Source organism: Ovis aries, chromosome 13, assembly GCF_016772045.2.
Source record: "Ovis aries strain OAR_USU_Benz2616 breed Rambouillet chromosome 13, ARS-UI_Ramb_v3.0, whole genome shotgun sequence".
In the NCBI taxonomy this organism is placed as follows: domain Eukaryota; kingdom Metazoa; phylum Chordata; class Mammalia; order Artiodactyla; family Bovidae; genus Ovis; species Ovis aries.
The window spans coordinates 67,098,294-67,118,467 of record NC_056066.1 but is presented as its reverse complement, the minus strand read 5'-3'; the positions used below and the strand labels follow the sequence as shown (position 1 = coordinate 67,118,467).

Below are 20,174 nucleotides of genomic sequence, written 5' to 3'. Positions count from 1 at the left end.
TATAATTCCATCGGTCATCAAGAGTTTACAACTCACTCCTGCCAGGACCATCCCACTTACCTTGTATGTTTCAGAGGATGGACCCTAGCCTTCTCACTGATTCTGTGAGCACCCTATACTCCACTAATCCTTCTTCTTTTTTTTTTTTTTTTTTTTGCCTAACTCACAATCAGTCTTCGTTGCCTGCAAATCCTGAACACTAGATGTCATGTCAATTCTGTTTCCCTGCAAAGCTGGAACTCTAGAATTTCCAGTAGAATCCTGCCACCTGACATCAACAAGTCTGTTCTCTCCAAAGCTCAAGTCTGAAGTAATGATACCAAAACGATCCAGACCAGCTCCTGCAGGTTGGAGAGGATTTGATTGCTGAATACATACCATCCTTCTCCAGAGCATCTTCCCTACCCAGGGATCGAACCTGCGTCTCTCACATTGCAGGCAGACGCTTTACTGTCTGAGCCACCAGGGAAGCCAGAGATCCCCTAGGCTGGAGCTATTAGAAATAGGGCATTCTTAGTCCCGAATTAACAATGAGCAAACAGAGGGCCAGGGATGTAAAGGGACTTGTGAAAGTTATACAAACAGGATGGAGATGGCTCCTAGCTTGGGTACTTTCTGCAAAAAGACTGGTTGACCTATGTGGGTTGGGAGATGGACTGTGAATGATGCTTGGACTTTGAACTTAAACCCTGACTACTATACTCGTCCGTTTTCAGTTCTTTGCTTAGTCCCAACTTCTTTAAGCTTAATATTGCCTCAGGGCCTTTGTACATGCTGTTCCTTTTGCCTGGAACTCTGATTCTCCCACTCCATCCCCATTCTTCACCTAATTTCTTCCCCTCTTTCAGATCTAAGCTTCTCTCCCCCTTCCTAAACCACCAGCTCTAGGCTGATCCCCCTACTGCGCCCAGCATTAACATTTGTCTGTTTCCTTCTTAGCAGTTCACACACTCAGGTATTACTTTTTTGTGTTTTACGCCTATCTTTCGCACTAGATTGTACATTACCCAAGGACAAGGGCTCTGTCTTGTTATGGCTCAGTGCATGGTACAACGTTTGATAAAGGAGTGGGTGAATCCCAGAGTCACCCAACAAGAATAACTAGCTATCATCTAATTTCCCAGTCTCCTTCCAAAACTGAAGCTTAGCTGGGAACAGCGGTTTGGCCACAGTCACACAACCAGTCACTATTTGAGAGAAATAAGACTAGTACTCACAACCGCCATCTCCTCTAAGCCTTGAGTTGGGTGATCCTGGTGAAGCATGAGTGGGCTTCACAGGAGGCGTTGGGACATATGCTTAATTCTTGCCACCAAATCTAAGAGGCAGGTACTATCGCCACCATTGTCACCATTATCATCACTACCACCATCATCATCCCCATCTTACAGATGAGGAAACTGATTTACGAGAGTTCCTGACTTGCTGGAATCCCCTAACTGGCAAGTAGACGAGGAAGAGGTTCTCTTCACCGAGCGAGCGTCAGGACTGCGCCAGAGCCTCGTTCTGTCAGTCTGTACAATGGGCGCTTCCTGGGGTGGACGGGGTGCAAGATGACTGAGGCAGGAGCTCGGCGGCGGCGGGAGGAGTGAGGAACAGGGCCAGATCAAATTCCCCTTGGCAGCCCGCGGCCCTGGGCTGGGAGGGGGGCGTCTGGTTCTCATCACAGGCGGCGGCGGGCGGGGCGGGGGCAAGGCGCCGGCTCCGAGGGGCCGCCGCCGGCCGCCGGGTCCCACGCGGGGAGCAGCCTCCGCCCCGCGCGCCCCGCCCCTGCGGCCGCCCTCGGTGGGCCCGGCCCTCTCCGCCCGCGGCTCTCCCCTTCTGTCTCTGTCTCCAGTCTCAATCACCTTGCGTCTCTCTTGCATCCCCTCTGTCTTTCTGCCCGAATCCCCGGCTCCCCTGGCAAATGAGGCCGGTCGGCGGCGCCCCGGGGCCAGCCCGCTCCGCCCGCTCCAGGGCTAGGCGGAGGGTCTGAGGCTGCATCCGACAGACGGAGGCACCGACGCGGACCGGACACTCTGAGAGTCACCCGGGAGAGGAGCAGCCGTCGCTTGTACCCCGTCACCATGGTAACGCCTGCCAAGGCCTGGACCACCTTGCTCTGTCCCCTGTTGAAGGGCACAGCCCTAGAGGGGGTGTCCAAGGCAGACTCCTTTTACGTTGAGACCACCTTCAGTTCCTGGCCAGGGGTCTGTGCTTAATTGCCCTCACCAGCAGGGGTGGGGTGGAGGGTGCAGGAACCCGTCTCTGGCGATGGCTCCCTCCCTCCTCTCTGGACCTGCTTCTGTCCTTGTGTGAAGTGGATGCATTAAGATTGGATGTTTGGTAAACTCTGATACTGCACCATCCCATTGCACAGATCAGAGCTGAAACCTAGCTCTGAACCTTGGACAAACTTGGGGTGGTGTTACATTTCAGACCTGAGGCTGAGGGTCAGATATGTGCATTGCTGTCACCCTGTTTGGATGGGGAAAGGGTTCAAGTCCCCTCTTAGCCCAGTCGGGCGCCACAGGGCAAGGTGGGTTAGGGTACCGAGGGGAGAGGAGGGACTTGTTCTCCCAGACTTGGCCTGGTGTTGCTGCTTTCGACTCAGAGAAGCAAAGTCAGGTCTGCTCACTGGTCCAAGAGGAAGTGCTCCCATGGGAACTGGGTGGGAAGGTAGGCCTAGGGCAGTGGGAGAGAGAGAAGGGAGGGTTGTACCCCCATGCCGTGTCTTTCTGAGCTGGCACCTTGAGAAGGCTGGGGTGCTGTGTGTGTGTGTTTGTGCCAATATCTGGAAACAGAATGAAAGAAAAGCTTGTTTTCAAGGAATCTCAGCCCAGTTTCAGCCAGGAGCCCTGGGCTGGTTCACAGAAGTGGTGGGGATTTGGAAAAGGGCTCCGGGGACAGGCCACAACTTTAATCCCTGACTGTGATGAATGAGGTTGAATCTGTGTCAGTTGAATTTGTGCACATGCAGACTTCTATACAGACAGGTTAACACATACACACACAGAGCATCCAAACATTCTCACACCGCTGAACACACATGCCCTCTCGGACCCGAGCCTTGTATGCCTGCTCCCCCAGATTGCTAGAATATGAGCATAATCACCTGCATATACACCACAGACACACTGTAAAACCAGACTCCTAAATCCACGTACCACAGGGCAGGTGTACACACACGTCGCTCTTGGAGCTGTTTGACAATAGTCATCATAAGATCATAAGATCTTCACCTCTCACCACAGGCAAGGCTCTGAGCTGGGCAATTAACATACAGGAGATCATGTAACTCACACCCCCTCTAATAGTAAACCTGCTATATCTCCACCCCACAGATGGAGACCCAAAGCTCTGGGAACTTAAGTGACTGCCCAAGGTCACTCTATCAGGAAGTGACGATTAGGACACCCTGAATTCTGAACTTGCACTGGGTCGTCTTGGCCACCCCAGAGCCACTTTTTCTGGCTTCAGACTTAATGTAGTTATTCGTTTTAGAATCCAGATGCCCTGCTGAGCCGCAGACAACTCAGATCAAGGCTCAGACACTGAGTGGCTCCTCTCAAAGGGTGAACAATTCTTTCCTGAATGGGAGTGAGGGATGGATTTTCCTCTTATCTCTGTCTTTAAATATTAAAGTTTGCCACTTGCCCATCTTTTCTGGAGTCAGAGTGCTCCAGCCGCTCTGACTTTGGTTCCGAGTTTTCATATTTCATGCTCTCTTCTGCCACAGGGCCTTTGCACAGCTGTTCCTGCTAGGTGGAACACCTTCCTCTAAATGAATTCCTATTCATCCTGTGTGTCTCCACCCGACGTCACCTCCTCAGGAAAGTCCCGATTCCTCTGCCTTTCGCTCTAGCATGCTATGTATCTCTACTTTGTGGAACCCATCACAGCTGTAATGTTTGTGGGGTGATTTGATTAATGGCTATTCAGTGTTCTGGGCAGCCCAAGGTCACAGCATCTTATGACAGGGGCTTAGGGCTTATCTAGTCCCACATTTCTGAAATTTCCATATCATTATAATAAGTTTTGCTTAACTACTTACTGGATAAGGTATAAAGAAATTATAAAATGTACTACTTATTATTTACTTAATATTTTCTTGAAATCAACTACTTTGTAAGTTTAAAAATATATTTAAATAGGAAATCTTATGCCCATGAAAAATCAGTATTCATTGTCATTAATAGAAAGTAACTGTACAAATAAATGCAGTGAAAGTGAATATATATTAGAAAATTGTGGCTGGATCAAGTTGGATGTAGATGATTCTAAGCCCAGGACTATTTTCTTTCTATTAAAAGAAGTAGTAGCTAAGTGTCTGAGAGGTGTTCCAGGTATATTAGCACTGAGCTTTCTCTTTGGTCTCATAAAGAGGACTGGGAGAGAATTAGAATAACTTTCTTACTGTGATTTCACAGCAAGTTCATATCCTCCCCAAATCATCCCATGGGCCACCTGTGATCCCATCCCATGTTTTGAAAAACGCTGGTTGAGTCCAATTCATTTCATTCAACATTGCGAAGTACCTATCTTTGCAATGGTAGGTGGTCCTCCAAAGCACCTACTGTGTGCCAGGCCCTGTGTAAGGATCAGGGCCTGGAGATGAGTCAGCCCTGGTCCCTGCCTGGGGGCTTGCAGTCACTGGGGAAGGCAGACCACTCCCTGGGAATTCTGTGTTGAATGATGAGCAGTGGAGTCCATCACTTTGCTTGGAACCACACATATCACGAAAAAATTAAAGATATGGGTCGAGGGAGTTCTTTGGTGGTCCAGTGGTTAGTACTCAGGGTTTTCAGTGTCCTGGGTTCAATTGTTGGTCAAGGAACTAAGATTTCCACAAGCAGCTAAAAAAAAAAGATGTAGGTGGAGCAGGGCTCTGAAGGGTGGGGAAGAGCTCACCCAGTCTGGGAGGAGCTCTGGGAGTTCAGGATGTGTTTCCCAAAGTGGGGACCCCACAAAGGGTCCTGGAAGGGGAGACTTTGATGGCACTTAGAGGAACATTTCTCATTTTACAGCTTTTCATCTTAATGAGTGTTAGGAAGTGATTTAAACAGCAGGAACACATGATAATAAATACAAATAAATTCAAGTTGAGAATGAATTGACAGAAAGATGAATAGGAAGTATTGGGCTGGCCACAATGTTTGGGAAAAACCCAAACAAACTTTTTGGCCAACCCCATAAATAATGGATATTAAAAAACAATAAATTAGGCTAGGTGAACAGTAAGAAAAACTCATGAATGAGATACATGGGTCATTGGGAAGCCCTGAGCTAGGGTGTATTGTGTATTAGACATAGGAAGGGGATTCTGGGGAGATTAATGGGCCACTAATGCCAGGCTGAGCTGCTCAAGCAATGGGGAGCCTCTCAAGATAGTTGAGCAGTGGAAGGTTACAGTTGGGTCTGTGTGTTAGAAAGACCATCGTGGCCAAAGGGGAGCCTAGCCAGGTGTCAGGGAGCCTGGGGAAGAGGCAGAAGAACTAGCAGTTATGTGGGCAGGTTCATATGCTGGCTGTACCATTGACTTGGGCTCAGTTTCTTAATCTGTAAAATGGGAATAAATATACCCATCCCATAGAACTATTGAGAAGATGAGATAAAAGAATGTATGGAAAATTTTTAACATAAGACATGCCACAGAAGTCTTGCTCAGTAGGAAAAAGCTCTAGTTATAATAGTTATTAACCTTATGTGGTTTGGGTGGGAGATGAACCCCAGGGCAGAGGCAAAAGGGCCAGGAGGGAAAGGAACAAACATAGAACTAAGGCCCAGAGAGGTGAACCAAATTGCTCAAGATCACACAGATGATACACAACAAAGCTAGACTGAAAGTGGGTCTGCTGACTCCCACTTGCTTTTTAGTTCACTGCATCTGAGTTGTTTTTCCAGTTTCTGAAAGTTGTTTTTTTTTTTTTTAATAAGGAGCCAATTCTCACTCATGCTTCCACCCACACGAAACTAAAAAGGATTCAAAGCAGGAGAAGCTTTAGATGGATGTGAGCAATAACTTCCTGGCACCCAGAGCAACCGAACACTGGTTAGATTTTCCTGCCTGGAGGAGTTCAAGGGGAGGGTCCCAGGTAGTTGAGCCTGGTGGTCACAGCTTGATACCCACCAGGCTGCATCAGGCCCACAGATGTATTTGGTTTGGCCAAGTTTTAAAATATTGGGAAGTTTTACTAAAATGTCAGTGGACCTGGCAATGCTGGGCAAAGGCAGCACTGGGCTGGAGCTGATGAAATGGGGCATGTGCCCCAGGAGCCACAGCTCCCTGCTACTTCCCTGATCCTGAGGCCCACTATAACGGGTCACTCGCCAAAGGGCTAGAGGGGTTATTTTCTCACACAGAGGCCAATTCCGTCTTCCATGTCAACTCTTAGGCCTCTGTAGGTATTTGCATCTGTGGCTGCTGGTTTAGACCTTCCCTGGACCTGAGTAGGAAAATGGATGAGACAGACCCTTGTAAACTTTCTCACTACCTGTGGGCTAACTGATCTCATTGGGGAACCACATCCTTCCTGGATCTGATTATACCTCGAATTCTAGAGAGGCCCCACTTGGAATGGCCTTGGAGATAGATAAGCCCAACGCCTCCCATTTACAGATGGGGAAACTGAAGCCAAGATAACTCAGTGAGTTAACGGTGGAATCTCATCTTTCCTTGGCATTTCTGCCACAGAGGAGAGTAGGGGTTGAAGGTTGCAGCCTGAGGATACTGCTTACCTCAGCTTTCCTCCATCTTCTCTTTCCCCAAGCTTGGAGGTGTCGACACTAGGTGATGCTAAAATCTGTGCCTGTTGGAGCAAATGGATAAAGCTGGACCTTTAAGAGTTCAGCCCACCTCTCAAAAGGCCCAGCTAACCACATCTGGTGAGACCATTTAAAAAGGGAACCAGACTTAAAAACACACACACAATCACACTTTTATACCCCCAGCCCCCAATTATAAAATCTCTACAGGCTGGTTACAGAGTGTTAGGAAAATCCAGCGGCTGAGGAGGAAAATTAAAACTGCAACTTTCAAGCCCCTGCCCCTCACAGCCCTCAGGGGTAACTACAGTTAACACTTTATTTCATGGCCTCTCAGCTTACACACATTTTTTTACACAGTGGAGATCACACTGCATGGGAATTTTTCTTTAACAAAATTCCAATAGTCACAAGAGTACTTACCACTGGAATGGGAGAGTGGTCTGGGTGGGGGCTTCTTTCTTGCAGGGAGGGGCGTGGAAATCTTGACTTTTTGATTTGGGTAGTGGTTCCAGGGGTATGTACAGAGCTAAAAATGCGTCAACCTGTGCCCTTTATGTTGTGTTAATCGTTCAGTCATTTACGACTCTTTGCGACCCAGCAGGCTCCATTGTCCATGGAATTCTCCAGGCAAGCGTACTGGAGTGGGTTGCCATTCCCTTCTCCAGGGGATCTTCCCAACTGAGGAATCGAACCCAGATCTCCTTCACTGTGGGTAGATTCTTTACTGTCAGAGCCACCAGGGAAGCCCGTGCACTTTCTATTTGCTTATTTTACTTGATAAAGACAAGACTTAAGATTACAATAATAATAGAGGCTCTTTGCAAAGACATTAATCAGAAATTTACAAACACCCATACTTCCTCTCCTCTCATGCCCAGACAAGACTGCCGGGAACAGACACTCTTCTCTGTCCTTTGGCATCATACAAGGTACCGTGGGTCATTCCAGAAGGTCTGTGAGCATCATACAGGTGCCAGCCTTGCGGGCCGATCCGGCCAGCCCCATTGGTGTTTCCATCTCTGACACTGGGTCACAGGGGAGGGGGCTGGAGGGCTACAGATGGGCTCTGGGCTGTGACACCCTCTTCTTTCTCAGCTTCAGGCTGTCTCCTGCCTCAGATTCTGTCGAGGAGCAGTTAAAGGCGCAGCCAGGCTGTGCTCACAGGGGAGGAATGGAAACATGTTGATTAAGTTTCACGGAAATCATTTTGAGGGGCCCACGTCTGGCTGACGGTGTTTGGGTTCCTGTGGTCCCAGGCTGGGCTGCTCAGTTGATTTTGAGTGGAGAGTGGCCAGCTTTCCTCTCTGCAGCAGCCTGGGCCCCGTCACCGTGTGCTTCCCCCAATACTTGGACAGCTTATGAGCCCCTGGGGTTCAGGCCTGTAGCAGGTAATGCTCTGGCCAAGAGCTCAGAGTCATGTTAACTTGGAACATTCTTCCTTTTTACTGGCTGCTCCTTATATGGTTAGAGTGTGCGGCCAGCTGAGCCAATGTGTGAAAGCCAAGGCGTCCCAGGCTACAAGCCTCTGACCGTGAGAGGTAAACAGAGTCTTTAGGCCCCACTTGAAACAGGGCAGGACAGACAGCTGGGAAGGGCGCCCCCAAGTCTGGTGGCTGTTGGGGGCCCCAAGGCAGACTCCTAGTGATGAGGCAAAAGGTGGACTTGACCCTCCCAGACCTGGGTTGGATCCTGGCTTTTCCTCCCCTTCTCTGTGACCTTGGGTCAGATCAACCTCAGTTTCTTTATCTGCAAAATGGGATGCTCCTATTTTGCCCCTAGAATGGTTGTGTGTGGCCAAGCAATGTGAGTAGAGTGTGGTTCACAGCAGGTGCCTGGAAACTGTTAGTATGAGGGTGACCCTTGTGGATTCGGGAAGGGACCAAATGTCTTCATACAGAGGCCAGGACTTGAGCTTTGTTCAACAGGATGAGTAAAAATAAATAACAATTAATAACAGTAACAACAACAGCAACAACTTTTACTTTTCCTATGACTTCCTACATCCCTTATCTCCTTCTATGTCCAGAATAGTCATCTGAGCAAGACAGGCAGGGGACTAGAATTCTTATTTACAGATGGGGAACTGAGGCTCATCATTTTTTTTCCCCCAGACATTGAGAAGCAGACTGTAGTTGAGACACAGGTGGTCCCAGACTGAAACTAAATAACATGGAATCGTGTGGTTAGAGTCTGTCTCTTACAAACTCTCCTCTGATCTGAGCATCCAGGGAGTAAGCCTCCCTCTCTGAAAAGGTGTCTTTAACACCTTTCTAGGGTGTGGTGATCTCCTTTGGGAAGAAAGAGAGACGTCCCGACCTTCAGGAGGTCACCAAATGTCCCTAGAATTTAATGGCAGTATTTCTTTTCATTGTTTACTGTTTGTTTTCAATATTTTTTTAAAATATAGTTGACTTACAATGTTATGTTAATTTCTGCTGTACAGCAGGGTGATTCAGTTATACATATATACACACTTTTATATTATTTTCCATTATGATTTACCAGAGGACATTTTTTAAAGCAAACACTGCTTTCTTAGAAATGTATTTACTATTTTTATTTTGGTTGTGCTGGGTCTTTGTTGCTGTGCACAGCCTTTCTCTAGTTGTGTAAGCAGGGAAGGGGCTACTGTTTGGTTGTGGCTTCTCATTGTCGTGGCTACGGGCTCTAGGGCATATGGGCTTCAGTAGTTGAGGTGCAGGGGCTTAATTGCCTCATGGCATGTGGGATCTTCCCGGACCAGGGATTGAACCCATGTCTTCTGGGTTGGCAGGTGGATTCTTAACCACTGAACCACCAGGGAAGTCCTACCATAGGCTATTGAATGTGGGTCTCTGTGCTATACAGCAGGCCCTTGATGTTTATCCATTGCCTTCTGTTTTTTTAATTAAATTTTACTGAAGTATAGTTGCTTTGCAAATCCATTACTCTTTCTCTTAAAAATAGTTTATATTTATGGAAATTGAATAATAAAAATAGATTTTATATAATAAATGTGTAATTATTTTATAGCTATATATTAAATTATTTGCATAAATATACACTTACAGAGGGGCTTCTCCAGTGGTTCAGTTGTAAAGAATCTACCTGCAATGCAGGAGACATGGGTTTGAGGTCTCAGTTCCTGGGTTGAGAAGATTCCCTGGAGGAGGGCATGGCAACCTACTCCAGTAGTCTTGCCTGGACAATCACATGGACAGAGGAGCCCGGCAGGCTACAGTCCATAGTCACAAAGAGCTGGATATGACCGAAGCAACTGAGCACGCAGTTACGTGACATACACATATATATAGCTATTATAATAATACATGTAAATATACTTATGAATAAATATATTTAAATACATTAAAAAAATAAGTATCAGTTCAGTTCAGTTCAGTTGCTAAGTCGTGTCCAACTCTTTGCGACCCCATGAATCACAGCATGCCAGGCCTCCCTGTCCATCACCAACTCCCGGAGTTTACCCAAACTCATGTCCATCGAGTCGGTGATGCCATCCAGCCATCTTATCCTCTGTTGTCCCCTTCTCCTCCTGCCCCCAATCCCACCCATCAGTAAAATAATATAAAAACTATCCAATGCATCTTTGGTGTATTTTTGGAGTTACATTCTATCTAGTTAGGCCAATTTATATTGATTTTTTCCATTTAAAGTAGTGATATAATAATAATTGTAACCTGACTACAAAAAAAGCAGTGATGGCTGTTGTTTAAAGCACTTACTAAGTGCTAGACTTTGGCAGAGAATCTACGCGTACTCTCTCACTCAACCTGTCTCAGCTCTTTAAGGCAGGTAGGATGACAGTCTCCAGCTTTAAAGATGAGGAAATTGAAGCGAAGAGAGTTAAGTAACTTGCCAGGTCACATGACCAATAAATGGCAGAGCTAGAATTTGAATTCAAGCAATCTGGTTGTAGTCTCATAACCAGTATGGTGACATAGAGTCTCATTTAAGATGCAATTATGGGGCTAGTTTCAATCCCTGACCCAGGGAGATCCCACGTGCCACGGAGCCACTACGCCCATGCGCCACCACTGCTGATCCTGCACACCTCAAGTACTGAAGCCACAAACCAACAAGGGTCCAGCACAGCTGAAAATAATAAATAAGTTTTTTAAAAAGATGCGATTATGTATGTATGCTTTTAAGAAGTAATAAGCGGAGGGACTTCCCTGGCGGTCCAGTGGTTAAGCCTTTACTCTTCCACGGCAGGGAGTGTGCGTTCCTTCCCTTGTCTGGGAACTAGAATCCTGAAGCGTGACCAAGAGATTAAAAAAAAAAAAAGTGAGTGGATTTGAAGAAAAGTAGTAAATGATGATAGTACAAAAGGTATTGAAAAGGTATTCAGATATGCTAACATTCATGAAGGTGACAATAAATGATTAAATTTCCAAAAACAAATCAAAACATAGCTAGCCCAACTCCATGTGCCCATGAGGAAAGAGGTCCAGCAAGGGAAGTGCCTACTCCAGGCAGCTCAGTGGAGTAGGACCTAGGAGAGGGGAGGGATGGGTGGCAGCCTAGCTTAGGGTGTCTGTGTGTTCATGGGTGTCAGACAGGGTCCCCCAACTTCCTGTCCCCACTGCTGGCATCAGTATTAGATGGCCAGGGAGGAGAGGTGGTATTGGAATTACAGGGTGCTGGCCAGGGGAGGCATTGAGAGAGGTCACCAGGCCAGATGAGCTTTTCCTTGTTCTTTGAAATCAAACTCCATCCCCATGTTAGTGTGAAAACAGCCCCTCCTGGGCTTGTGCACTGCTGTGTGTGGGTGTGTGTCCCCTCGGAGCTTCCTGGTGCCGTGCCAGGACCCTCTTTCCTTCAGAATGGGGGCTGTAGGCATTCTTCCATTCACTCTACATTCGTTCTCCCTTGCGCTCAGCTCTGTGGGTGCTGGGGACCCAGCAGTGACCCTGACACTTGTCTAAATGCCCTGGGCTAGCATCCCTTGCTTTATAGCCTCCTGGCATTGGAATCTTTCTAGGGTGGAGAAATGCATTCTTCCTTCTTCCTTCTCCTCAAAGTCTCTATTTTATTTCCCTATCTCCAGGGACCTCATTGAGAAAAATGATTTTTCTGCCCTAGATAGGCCCTTTTTATGTTGCAATCTTATTTATTCTCATCTTCCTTTACATCCCTCAGCAATAGATGGACTCATAACGGGCACCCAATCTGGAGCAACCAGAAGGGCTTTCATCAGGCTTTTTAAGAGCTGAAAATCACAACCCGCGGATCCTGTTACCATACCTGGTTGGGAACCTTTGGCCTTGTCCCACTTGCCCATTTTACAGGTGGAAAAGCTGTGATTCAGAGAGGGACACTTTATTCATCCCTCCACATTTACTGAGCACCTATTTTATGCCAGGAACGAAGACCCTAGATGAATAGGAGCCAGTGCTGGCTGTGTTAGTTTCTGTTGCTGCTGAAATAAATGACCACAAGTCTAGTAGCTTACAGCAACATGAATTTGTTATCTTGCATCTCTATAGATCGGCAGATACAACACATTGGGCTCACATCAAGGTGTTGATAGGCTGCATTCTTTTCTGGAGACTCTCAGCGAGAATCTGTTTGCCTTTCCCAGCTTCTTGGAGCCGCCCACATTCCTTGGCTCTGCCTCCATTTTCAAAGCCAGCAGCATGTCCTCTCTCGGATGCTTCTTCCACAATCACACTTCCTCCTGACTTTTGCCTCTTCTGCATTCTCTTCTACTTTTCAGGATGCTTGTTACTGGATTGGGCCCACTTGAATAATCCAGAATAATCTCCCTATTTTATGCCTGCAATTTTATATCTGCAATTTTAGTTCCTCTTTGCCACGTATGGGGATTTAGTGACAGGTCCCACAGATTAGAATGTGGGCATTTGGCGGAGGTGGGTGGGGGGCAATATTCTGAATACCACTCCTGTCCTCAGGGAGCCTGGAGTCCACCAAGGAAAACAAAATCAGTGTGGCATTCATCATGGAAGCTGAGAAAAGGGGACACTTAACCCAGCTGGGATGGGAGCGGGAGATCAGAGAAAATCTGGAAGAGATGATGGACTGGCTGGGATGTTGCATATGAGGAGTTAGTTTAGTGGGCATGGAGTTGGGCGACATCCCTGGAGGAAGGAACAGCATGTGTGAAGCCTGGAAGTGAGGAGGAGAGTGCTGTGTCCTTGTGGCAGAAGCCTGGGGAGAATAGTGAGGCTGGAGGCCAGGCTGGCTGCTTTCTGAAGGCAGTGAGAAACCTGTGAGCAGATTTTGAGCGGGAGACTTGCAAGGCCAAGTTTGCATTGAAAAAAAAAAAGTATTTCTTCGGCTGTGCTGGGTCTTAATCATGACACATGGGATCTTCGATCATCATTGTGGCATGCAAGATCATTGTTGGTGGTGCTGGTCGCTCAGACGTGTCCAGCTCTTTACGACCCCATGGACTGTAGGCCCCCCAGGCTCCTCTGTCCATGGAATTCTGCAGGCAAGAATACTGGAGTAAGTTGTCATGCCCTTCTCCAGGGGATCTTCCTGACCCAGGGATCCAACCCAGGTCTCCCTCATTACAGGCAGACTCTTTACTGTTTGAGCTACGTGGGAAGCGAGATTGTTAGTTGCAGCATGTAGGATCTAGTTCCCTGATCAAGGATCAAACCCAGTCCCCTTGCATTAGGAGTGTGGAATCTTAGCCACTGGACCACCAGGAAAATCCCCCAGGTTTGCATTTGAGAAAGATCACCTTGGGGTCCTGTTGGAGAAATGGCTGGGAGGGAGACTAGAGATGGGAAACCAGTGAAAATGTGATTCAGTAGAAGTGATGGGGACCTGGATCAAGGCAAGGAAGGGGAACAGAGCAGAGGGAGTGGGTTGGTGAGCTGTTGGAGATGAGAAGACTATAGGATACAGTTGACAGTTGCTTGTGGGCAGGAGAGGCAGGAGGAAGGGGCGAGATGATGAGCAGATTTCTGGTTTAGGAGTCTGACTGGAGGAGGGGGCCAATCACTAAGGTAGGGTTGTGGAGAAGGAGTAGGCTTAGGAGGGTATGTGTTGGTGGTCTGTTCCCAATAAACACCTAGGGAAGGCATCCTCGATATATGAACATGGGCGCTTGTATCAATTATACCAACTTGTATCAGTTGGTTACAGTGGTGTAACAAACCACCCCAAACAAGTAGTATAAAACAGCAACCACTTATTGTCACTTATGTGTCTGCATATGGCTGGGGCTTGCCTGATCCAGGCTGGGCTTTGCTGGTGGCTCACCTTCAAACTGTAGGCCTGCAGTCAGCTAAGTGGCCAGATTTGGGATTGCTGACCATCCTTTTCCTTCTGGCCCTGACCTGAATGCCTTCCCTTGTTCTTCTACTCTACCTTGGACCAGCAGATGACAACCGAGCAAAGAGCTGCAGGAGGTGAGGGAATCAGGATGTCTTAAGGAGGAGCATTCTAGGCAGAGACAACAGCCAGTGCGAAGGCCCTGAGGTGAGATTTTGCCTAGAGTTTGAAGAACAGGAAGAAAAGCAGTGTGACTGGAGGGGGTGTGCGAGTGGGGAGAGGTAGCAGAGGAAGTCAGAGTTAGCCAGGACCTTAGTCATATTGGGCCAGGAAGGTCCTGGGAAGTGGCCACTACTCTTATTATTATTGCTGCTATCACTTTTCATCCTCTTCTGTCCCCCACAGGACCCCCCATCCCTGGATGCAGCCATCCAGCATGCCCTGGCGGGCCTCTATCCTCCTTTTGAGGCAACAGCACCTACCATCCTGGGTCAGGTGTTCCGTCTCCTGGATTCTGACTTCCGGGGCGATGGACTGAACTTCCTCCTGGATTTCCTGATCCCTGCCAAGCGCCTGTGTGAACAAGTGCGTGAAGCAGCTTGTGTAAGTTGAAAGGGACATGGGGTCAGGGTACAAGCTCTCCCAGAAAGGCTGGAGGTGAGCAGAGAAGGAAATGGGCTGGTGTGTGTCTTGTTGAAGAGCATGAACTGAGGATGTGGGATGGTTTTCAGGTGTTAACTGCTTGCCCCCCAAAAAACTTAAGCCTCATAGATGGACAGGAAGGTCCCTTGGGCCTTTACCCTCTGACATCTAGGAGTCAATCACATTTGCACTTTAAATAACAAGGAGGGAAACCTGGGTAAAAGCATCCATGTGGATTCTCTGTCCCCCAGGAATTGATACTGTGGACATCATCTGGCTATCTTGACTGAAGTGGGAAAGCTTCAGTGGAAATAGTAGAGAATGTTCCAGACCTTCCCTGGAGCCCTTGTGGCATCAGAACTCTTGCTTTCCTCCCTGGATGATGAATGAATGAATACCAACTTTGATCAATTAATAGGGACTGCCTAGAGCACCTGGTTGGCCCAGTAAGAAGGAATTTTATGAATGGTTAATTATGTCATCCATGTTTAAGGATGCAATAGAGATACTAGTGCTTGTCTGACTCTTTGTGACCCCATGGACTGTAGCCTGCCAGGCTCCTCTATCCATGGGGTTCTCCAGTGAAGAATACTGGAGTGGGTTGTCATTTCCTCCTCCAGGGGATCTTCCTGACCTAGGAATTGAACCCACACCTCCTGCACTGGCAGGCAGATTCTCTACCGCTGAGCCACCTGGAAAGTCAATGAGACTCCTTCAAACCCAGATCTCAGGGAGCCCTCTCCTGAGGCAAAGTGGAAAGAAAAGTGTTTTAGGCAGAACTCATTGGCTGCAAATGACAGATCCTTACTTAGATCAGGGCAAAGTGATCCTGACATGAGTCTGAGGTGATCCACTAATCAGACCCCTTCAGGACTCTGTCTCTTGTCTCTGCTTCTACTGCTTGTCAGGATCATTCTTATAAGCGAGGTGTTTCCTCAAGGGTGGAGCCCAGGGCAGCACCAGGATCAAATCCTACTTTAAAGAAGAAAATGAACTCTTCCCCATCAGTTGCAGATAGAAAATCACAAGGGAGGATCCTGATTGGCTGGGCTTGAGTCTTGCATCCGTGCTTGGACCAATCATTGAGGCAAGGGGAATGAGGTACCAGGATTGGCCAGGTTTGGATCCTGTGTCTATCCTTGGACCAATTATTGCAGCCAGAGGGATGGATAAGAGGACTTTGCAGACTTGAATCCTATACCTCCCTCTGTGCTCAGAGGGTGGAGATTGTTTTAAGAAAAGGGTGGGGAGAAGGCCTTTGGAGACCAAAGCTTCAGATGCCTACTCATGGAACTTACCCACGTCCTTCAGAGTTGCTGATTCTGCTCTGCCCTTCTGTTATTCAATCCCCACCCCTAACTGCTCCAGCCTCAAGAATTGCTAAGAACATCTTAGGTCCTACTAGCCTTTCCTGAGTTACTCGTATCTGTCAGGGACCTGGCATATCAGGAATAGAAATAAATGGAGGAATTATGTGCATCATTTCAGTGATAGGAAAAAACTGAATGCAGCAGCTAAAAGTTCAGGCTTAGGAGGCTAGAATAAGAGATGGTTGGAACTGGAAGGAAATAGGTCATTTCATTCTAGGTGCTTAGCACGGTGCCTAGCGCATAGAAACAGCTCCATACACATTCACTGTTCTTGGACTAGAAGAAAGAGTCTCGCTGAAACACTGCAGCCAATTTCCACATATCCGTGTTGACATTATTTAAGCCGTATCTTCCCCCATCCTTCCCTCATGGCTCAGTAGTAAAGAATCCGCCTGCCAGTGTAGGAGACACAGGTTCAATCCTTGGGTTGGGAAGCTCTCTTGGAGGAGGAAAAGGCAACCCATTCCAGTATTCTTGCCTGAAAAATCGCATGGGCAGAGGAGCCTGGTGGGCTACAATCCATGGGTTGCAAAAAGTTGGATACTACTGAGCCACTGATCACGCACACAATGGCTCCCCGTCTTTATTTCTTCTCCCTAACAAGCTATACATCTACCTGCTTCTTTCATTTGGTCATTAAAACTGCATTTGCACTGTTCCTTTCCCCATTTCTTCTGGGGGCAAAGATCACAAGAGTTAGATTTTTTATATTTTAAATTATGGATGACTTTAATTATAATTACAGGTGAATTTGTGTCACCTCAGAGCAGGGAGTGGTGGCATGGAATTAATGTATGCCCCCAGGGGTCAGGTGCCCCAGGTTCAAATCCAGTCTTCATCACTGTGGAGTTGGGGGATCCATGTCCCCTCTCTGAACTTCAGTTTCCTTATGAGGAAAGCAGGAATGTTAATAACACAGGATGTATGTACCTCGCTGAGATGATACACACAGCTTAGCACAGAACCTGACATGAGGAAATTGCTCAGTAGCTGCTGGCTGTTACTTTACCACTGTCTCCTTTCTTCCTATGAAATAAGAATTCTCCGGCCTCAAAGTCTTTCTTTATAACCACCAGCACACAGACAGCCAGCCACAATCAATGAAGTCCAGGGAATCTGGAGACAAACATATGGCTGATTCTAAATGTGAGCACAAGTCCTCCTTTTGCTGCTCTTCAGCTGTGATGACGAGGCATATTTTTTTTTTTTACCATCTCTCTGAGCCTTGGTTTTCTCATCTGCAAAGTGGGAATGATAGTTCCCGAACTGCCTGCACCCCTGAATTACTGTGAGTCAAATGAGATGATCATAACAGTCATTTCTATGGTGATTTGCTATTTGCAAAATACCACTCGGCTGTTTCATCTCATTCACTGAGAAGTGGAGGGAGGGGGAAAGATGCTGTAAACAGCAGAGGACTATATGAAGAGGGTGAAATAACACAGAGACTTGTGGTTTATGGATAGAAAGTTTCTTGGAGACAGCCAAATCTGCAGTGTAACTGAAATGAACTGGCTTAACAACAAGGCAGGTACAGGTGTGGTCAGATCTCATCATTCCCCTGATTCATAATTCCAGAAAACACCTGCTTGATTCAGAGGGAGTCCAGTGTCATCCTCGGCAGGTCTCCCATACACTCATCCAAATCACATGAGAGTATTGGGGCTTGTTCGATCTGCAGGAATCAGACTCTTTCCCAAAAGTCAGAAAGAGAAAGACCTGTTTTCAGTTTGGTGGAGCTGTTGTTTCTGCTGATGCCACTTGGTGTCACTGTTGAACACTGGGCCCGCACAGCGCCAACTAAGTAACTGAGCATGCACGAACATCTACTTATTATATTTTATGCATTGCATTGTTTTTTAACAAACATACATGTATTTATGATCTCACTTAATCCTCATACCAACCCAATAATACCAATGTGTGTATTGGTATCTGAGCTGTCACTCAGCTGTGTCTGATTCTTTGTGACTCCCTGGATTGCAGCCAGCCAAGCTACTCCATCCATGAGATTTTTCCAGGCAAGAGTGCCTGAGTGGGTTGCCATTTTCTCCTCCAGGGGATCTTCCTGACCCAGGAATTGAACCTGCATCTCCTGCATTGGCAGGAGGATTCTTTACCACATGGGAAAGTCCTAATAATGCCAATATGTATCATTATTCCTATTTGCAAATAGGGAAGCTGAGGCTCAAAGAAATTATGTCATTTGCACAAGTTAGCAGTTCAGACCCTGGAACCCACATCTCTCTGGCCCTAAGTGGAGCGTTCATCTTGAACTGGGTTCAGAGGCGTTTTGATGGTTGGAGAGAAGGCAGCTGGCAGGACAATCCTCATGGAAAAGGCTTTTGCTACTGGTGCCTGGCACTCAGAGCTTTTCTCCCTTGGCCCAGTAGATGAGCAAGTATTGATATTTTCAAGGTCAGGGCCAGGACTAGGGGGAGCAAGCGGCATGGAGGGCCCAGCATTTAAGGAGGCGCTCCCTCTTGGGGCTGCGTGACTTGCAGGATGCTGAGAGTGGGGCCTCCTTGGATGCTGTGTCCTAGGCACCTTTCTTGTCTCACCTGAGCCCTCGACCTGTTCACTGTTCCTTCTGGGAGAGGGAAGGAAGAAACTCCTGGGTGGGGCTTTCAGAGCCCGATTCCCTGATGCTGTCCCCTCCTCTTTGCAGGCCCCCTACTCACACCGCCTCTTCCTGCACGAGGGCTGGCCGCTGTGCATGCGGGATGAGGTTGTGGTTCACCTGGCACCCCTCAATCCCCTCTTACTGCGCCAAGGTGACTTCTACCTCCAAGTCGAGCCCCGGGAGGAACAGTCCGTCTGCCTCACGATCAAGTGCCTCTCTGTGGACCTCCGCACAGTGGAAATGAAGTCTGTCCCTGAGTCATCCTATCCTATACTTTTCACCCAAGCCTGGCTAGAGGCCATCAACAGTGACTCTGAGGGCAGTCCCCTACACAACTGCCTGGTAGCTTCAGAAGATGGCATGGCCCCTGTGCCCTGGACCAAGATAACCAGCCCAGAGTTTGTGGATGACAGACCCCCAGCAGTGAATCTCCTCTCCCCAGCCTGGGCGTCCCTTCAGTTAGAGGCACTGGATTTGAGCAGCTCTCAAGAGCTGCACCAGGCCAGGTGCCCAGACAGGCAGGTGCTGCTTGTCCGGAGTTTGGGCAAGGGCAGGACACACAGGAACAAGTACCCAGGACTTATCAAGGTGGAGCAAGCTGGACCTGGGGAGGTGGGCTTCAGGGTGGACAGTGTGGCCAGCCAGGACCTGGAGGGAGAGTATGTGGCTCTTCTGGACTTTTCCCAAGAGAGCAGAGAAGGGTCTCCCAGTAAGGAGGTGGCGGCACCCAATGGGTGTCCTTTGGGGGCACCAGAAGAGCTATCTGGAACCAAGGAAATCCCTTTCTCTCAAAGGACGCTTCCTCTGTCAGGGGCCAATGGAGAGCCTTCCTTGGAAAAATGGGCTTGTGAGAAGCCTGAAAGCTTGAGGGAGAAACCCTGTGTTTGGGGCTTGAGGAGAAAGGCTAATGATAAAGTCCCTACCCAAGACTCAGAACACCAGCCCCTAGAGCCATACCTCAGCATCTTTGTAAACCCACTGCATTGTGCGTCTGGCCTCGGGACAGGTGCCTCAGAAGAGCCACCTACCTCCAAGACACAGGGCATTCTGGGAAACTCAGAGAGCATGGTCCAGCTCAAGCCAGGACCAAAACAAGCATCCTCTCCCCGGCTCTGCCCAGCTTCTCCTCTTGCTGCTCCAGCCTCCAAAACCAAGATGGAAGAGAGGACCAAACAGGGCAATGGGAGACTTGCCAAGCCTGTGACTAACCCCGGTAGAAACACTTCCTCTTCCAGGTCGCCCACTCCTGGGCTCAAATTCTCATTCTTAAAGGGGCAGAGGCAAGCCCCTGCGGCCCCAGAGAAAGCCTCGCTCCAGCATGACGGGCCCTGGAAAGTCTTGTGTTCACTCTACTCACCCAAACCCAACCGAGCCAAGTGCTTAGGGAAAGGTAAGATGCCCGCATGCTCAACTGGAGAGGGCAACTGTTCTCTGGATGTGATCAGGTGACAAGGTGGTGTAGGATGTCAGGGATGAGATTCATTTGGGCTGGGTCTGTCTCAGGGGTTTAGAGCATGGGGTGGCATGTCAAGAAGCTTAAGGTCTCT

General features: G+C 48.1%; 1 protein-coding gene across 6 annotated transcripts in view; it reads left to right on the top strand.

Annotated features, from left to right (window-relative positions):
- The first annotated feature begins 1,835 nt into the window (after positions 1–1,835).
- The window catches only part of KIAA1755 (KIAA1755 ortholog), a 49,384-nt gene continuing 31,045 nt past the window's right edge, over positions 1,836–20,174 (top strand). For 5 of the 6 annotated variants that reach the window (XR_009596115.1, XR_009596113.1, XR_009596114.1 and 2 more), the window contains exons 1-3: positions 1,836–2,069; positions 14,398–14,595; positions 18,673–20,017. Coding sequence is in view for 1 of the 6 variants with exons in the window: in XM_012189180.5 (XP_012044570.3) it covers positions 2,067–2,069; positions 14,398–14,595; positions 18,673–20,017 (1,546 nt within the window). In the remaining 5 variants the exon portion in view is untranslated. Of the gene's footprint in view, positions 2,070–14,101; positions 14,200–14,397; positions 14,596–18,672; positions 20,018–20,174 lie in introns of all 6 variants that reach the window. The other variant, XR_009596116.1, reaches the window with a different exon arrangement.